The 5,393-nt window shown below is 51.3% G+C and overlaps 1 protein-coding gene across 1 annotated transcript in view; it reads right to left on the bottom strand.

Moving 5' to 3' along the window:
• The window catches only part of CPSF1 (cleavage and polyadenylation specific factor 1, 160kDa), a 14,830-nt gene extending 13,898 nt beyond the window's left edge, over window positions 1-932 (bottom strand). Inside the window, exon 1 of the mRNA XM_006879228.1 lies at window positions 789-932. Within this exon, the coding sequence (XP_006879290.1) occupies window positions 789-932 (144 nt within the window). The remainder of the gene's footprint in view (window positions 1-788) is intronic.
• Window positions 933-5,393: the final 4,461 nt, after the last annotated feature.

Here is a 5,393-nt window from a genome sequence, read left to right as displayed (position 1 = left end):
TGTTGTACACAGGGTCTCTATGAGTCGCAAGCGACTGGACGGCACATAACAACAGGGATGGGTAGCCAATGGTTTCAATCAAGAACGGTGTGCGTCAAGGTGGTATTCTCCCACCAAACCAATGCAATCTGTGGGCTGAGCGGATCCCCAAGACACTGTACGATGGTGGCGTCGGCCTAGGACTGCAACCCACACCACTCTGCTCGCTCACTGCGGCGCCTAAGGCAAAGACTCATCAATTCACTGCTGCCTAATCCGAACCGACTGGACTGACGCTCCGCAGGTCTTCCGAAGCTCTAAGTTGCACATCCCTCTTCCGAAAGGCTGCTAGTGGATTCGAACCGTCGAAGCGGGGCCTTTGAGGCCACCAGGGCGCCGACCTTGGCAATGAGCCTCGGTTACCAAGAGCCTGGGACGCACGCGCCTCCCGCACGCGCCTCCCGCACGCGCCTCCCACGCACGCGCCTCCCACGCACGCGCCTCCCGCACGCGCCTCCCACGCACGCGCCTCCCGCACGCGCCTCCCACGCACGCGCCTCCCGCACGCGCCTCCCGCACGCGCCTCCGTAGCGGCTGGTCCTCCCCGCGCGCACGTTTCACTCCCCACCGCATCGCTCCCACCGAGCACAGGGGCTCATGAACCTCAGGCCGGGTTCCACCTGGACAGACCAGCCAAGGGCTCAGCAAGAGGCCGACACATCCTGGCCCGGGGCTGGGAACCAGGTGATCGGCTCGCCGTCGGGAGCTGGGCGGCCTCGCAGCGGCTGCCACCCCCGGCCCGCACCTACCTCGGCGTCGCGGTTGAGCCGGTACACGTAGAGCTGCGAAGTGCCGGCCACCACGAGGTTGCGCTCGCTGTTGCTGAAGAAGTTGCAGTACATGGAGAACTCCAGGCCGGTGGGAGGGTGCGCCTGTTTGTACACCGCGTACATGGCGCCGGGTCCAGGCTGCGCGGGACCGATAAAAGATGGCGAGCAGGGCAGCCGCAGAAGACCCAGCCCGAGAGCCCCACGGGCCCCTCGCCCTCACTTCCCTCACGCACGCCCACCTGGCCGGGGGAACCAGCGCCGAAGGGACCCGGAAGGCGGCCAGCGCGTCCCGGCGCACCCGGAAGCTGCGCACCAAGGTTCCGGCCACCAAGATTCCGGGAGCCTGCGCCTGCAAGTGTGACAGCGGCCCCTAGTGGCAGCATGCTGCAGCGCGGCCTCGCGGCTCCGCTCCCGCTCAGGGACAGGAGCCCGGGGAGCCGGCCGCCCGCAGCCTTGACCTACAGCCTGGAGCCAGGAGTCCATGCACAGGAGCCCGGGGAGCCGGCCGCCCGCAGCTTTGACCCTACAGCCTGGACGAGGAGCTCATGCCCAAAGCCAGCAGTCGTCAGGGAGCGAGCTTCCAACCGCGGACGGCCAGAAGAATAACCAAGTCTATCCACAGTCAACGCTCTAGGCACCAGTAGCCAGGAAATTAAAAGATGTTTTGCGATGGGAAAGTCCGCTGTTAGAGACCTCTCCAAAGTACTGAAGAGCAAGGGTGTCTCTCTGGAGACTAAGGTGCATCTGATACAGGCCATGGTCTTTGCTATCACTTGTTATGCATCAGAGAGTTGGACAATGACCAAGGAGGATAGAAGGAGAATTGATGCCTTTGAGCTGTGGTGCTGGAGAAGAGTATTGAGAGTACCATGAACTGCTAGGAAAACAAACAGATTCATCTGGAAAGGGTTAAACCAGGCGGGTTCCTGGAGGCAAGGATTCTGAGGCTCCGTCTAACATACTTTGGACATGTGAGAAGAGACCGGTCCTTGGAGAAGGATATCATGCTTGGGAGGTTGGGGGGACAGCACAGGAGGGGAAGGCCCTCTATGAGGTGGATTGATTCAGTGACTGGGGTAATCAGAATGGGAGTGTCAGAGACAGTGCGATTGACACAGGACAGAGCAGAGTTTAGGGCTGTTTAGGGCTATGAGGCGCGACTCCACGACACATAACAAAAACAACATCCTAAGATACATGCAATCAGAATGTTTTGTAGAGACGAAGATGGTGAAACTTCTTTGGGCATGTTGCCAGGATAGGCTAGTGCTTGGAAAAAGACATAACTCTGGGAAGGGTTGGAAGGTCACAGAGAGGAAGGCCCTCACAGGGTGGGTGGGTTGCAACAATGGGCTTAACAACAGTAGAGATTGTGAGGATGTCATAACAACAGTAGAGATTGTGAGGATGTCATAGGGTCCAAAAAGCTTTCTCTCAGGTGTAGATGGGAATCGCGACAAACTAGTCCACATGTGACTGCAAAAGAGACAAATACTGTACTGTCTCACTTACATGAAATAAGCAAATACATGGAAACTGGAGATTATTAATGGTACCGAATGGGAGTGACAGGCATGGGGAGTCTGTGAGCTTTGAGTTTTTGCTTGTGGTGATGGTGGAAAGCTTTGGTGGCCTCATGTGAAAAATGTCACAGTGGTTGAGTTGTAAACGTGAAAAATGTTGTTTTGGTGAATGTTTGAGTGTGTGTGCTTTCACTACAACAGAAAGAGAAATAAGTGGCTGCTTGTGTCAGCTGTAAAACCTTTGGCAAAATAAGAGATCAAGGTGGTATTTGTGATCAGATGTTGTGTGTATCATAATTAACATTATGGAACAAAATATGCATGCTTGATTGAGGAAAATATCCACACACAATAGCTTTGTAAACTTTTCCACAAAACATAATTTCAAATGGTAAAAACGTTAAAACCAAAGTGTTTTTTGTGGCAGGTGCAAACCTTGACAGAGCCACCAGGAGTTTTCCCAAAAAGTCACAACTTGACACTTTTGACTCACCTGCCAGACTCCACCAGCTAGCAAGTGTACTGATGAGACCAGCACAGAGGCCTGTGGTTTTTAGGTCCTTTCCCAGAGATACAGACAAACCTTAGACCCAGTTGTTACTCTGCCCTGTGGAAACTCCCTCTGGGGTTCTGAGGGTCCTCAGGCTGCCTGAGCAAGCTAGATCTTAGCACCATGTTAGTCATCCAGAGCAGATTCTGAAACAATCAGTCCTGTTTTCTAATTTGACCAGCGGATTTCTCCCCCTTCAATATATGCCAGAATTCACGTACTACTACAATCTGGATGGACCTGGAACACGTGGCACTGACTGAAATAAGCTAGATCCACCACCCCCTCCTCTGTTGACTTGACATGCCCAGAAGAGGTGAAGATCCCTAGGTGGAAAGTGGTGTGGCCACAGAGGCTGAAGTTTAGGCGAATGACTGCTTGTACAACATTGTGAAGCTGTGAAATGTAATGGATGGCAAATTTGCTATGTGCCTTTTACCACAATTAAGAGCCAGGATGGCCAAGCACAGAAGCACTATCGGGAGAGTCTGTGAGCTTTAGCAGTTGCAGCCATGAGGACTTTGGGGGCAGGAATGGAAATGGGTTCTCAGCCAGGACCAGATTCAAGGACGTGTCCTAGGAGTTAAGGTCTCAGATTGTAAGAGAGAGGGGATACTTGACTTTCATACTCAAGGGCCTACCTTAGCCTCCCTCCCATCTTTCACATTCCACCCTATGCCAACCTTGCCTTTTCCTCAACCTCACCTCTCCTCTTTCTACCCCAACCATTCCCCTTCCTCCCTTACCTCTGCCCCCCAGGTCCTCAGGCACTGGCCAGATGTCATTCTCCCAGCCCACTCCCAGCCCAACATTCTCAGCTGAATGAGCCCACCAGTCACACTATCAACACTCCTAGGCACAGGCCTCAACCTCATCTGACTGAACCATCCACAATGATCCAATGACCGAACTGTTCAAACGTCACAAAAAGGAGAATTCATACAAACTGTGACATAGCCACACAATGGATAACTTTTTAACGACAAAAATGAGTGATTTAAGGGAACTCTAGTGGCCTAGTGGCAAGAAGCTGCACTGCGATTCCGAAGGCAAGTGATTCGTGTCCACCAAATACTCTACTGGAGAGGGAAGGGCAATTTCCTCCTGTGACAGTTGGATCCGACTCCTCAGTACACAATAAGAGAGGAGGGGGGAAATAAAAGAATGATTTCTTGATGCTGAGTGAAAAAGCTAAATCTGTATCAAGCGAGGCTATCTACATGTTGTAGATTGCCTTCGAGTTGAGCACAACTCAGTGACCTTATGAAGGAAAGGTTTGAAGCCCCTCTACTACTATTGACATTTATCAGAGTTCACAGGATTTCCAGAAGCATGTTATTTAGGAAGTAGATGCTACTCCTACTTCCAATGTTGTTGTTGTTATGTGCCAACGCATAGTGACCCTATGTACAAGAGCCCTAAATGCCATTCCATCCTGTGCCAACCTCGCTGTCTCAAACACACTCATTCCCACCACTCCACTCACAGAATCGATCCATCTCATCGAGGGTCTTCCTCTCCTGAGCCGTCCCTCTAATCTCCCAAACATGTCCCTCTCCAAGGACCAGTCCCTCCTTGCAACATGCCCAAAGCATGTCAGATGAAGCTTCAGAATCTTTGACTCCAAAGAGCATTCCGCCTTCACCCTCTCCAGGACAAACCTGTTTGTTCTCTTAGCAGTCCATGGTATATTCAACACTCTTCTCCAGCACCACAGCTCAAAGGCATCAATTCTCTATCATCCCTATTCACTGTCCAACTCTTCGATGCATAGCACATAATTGCAAAGACTATAGCCTGGATCAGGTGCACCTTAGTCTCCAGCCTGACATCATTGTTCTTCAGTACTCTTGAGAGGTCCTGCACAGCTCACTTCCTCAATGCAATTCGTCTCTTGATCTCTTGGCTGCTGTTACCAAGAGTGTTGACTGTGGAACCAAGTAAACGAAAACTGTTAACTATCTCAATCTCTTCATCCATACTGATGCTGTCAATTGGCCCAGTGGTGAGAATCTGTTTTCTTTTCTTTTTTTTTTTTTTAAATATGGAACGCTTCATGAATTTGCGTGTCATCCTTGCACAGGGGCCATGCTAATCTTCTCTGTATCGTTCCAATTTTAGTATATGTGCTGCCGAAGCGAGCATGAGAATCTGTTTTCTTGATGTTGAGCTTCAATCCATATTGAAGGCTGCAGTCCTTGACCTTCTGCAGCAAGCGCTTCAGGTCCTCCTCAGTTTCAGCAAGCAGGGTTGTGTCATCTGCATAATGCAAGTTGTTGGTGAAACTTCCACCAATCCTAATGCCACATTCCTCCTCGTACAGGCCAGCATCTCGGATGATCAGTTCTGCATACAGATTGAAAAGGTATGGAGACAAAATACATCCCTGACGGATCCCCTTCTTGATTTTGAACCATGTAGTGTCTCCTTGCTCTGTTATGACGACTGCCTATTGGTCCAAGTATGTTGTTGTTGTTATGTGCCATCGAGTCGCTTGCAACTCATAGCAAC

The sequence above is a fragment of the Elephantulus edwardii genome, unplaced genomic scaffold, assembly GCF_000299155.1.
Source record: "Elephantulus edwardii isolate Elephantulus edwardi_28Jun2011 unplaced genomic scaffold, EleEdw1.0 scaffold00003, whole genome shotgun sequence".
Classification (NCBI taxonomy): Eukaryota; Metazoa; Chordata; class Mammalia; order Macroscelidea; family Macroscelididae; genus Elephantulus; species Elephantulus edwardii.
Note: the sequence above shows the minus strand (reverse complement) of the source record. Positions and strands in the feature narration are given on the sequence as shown.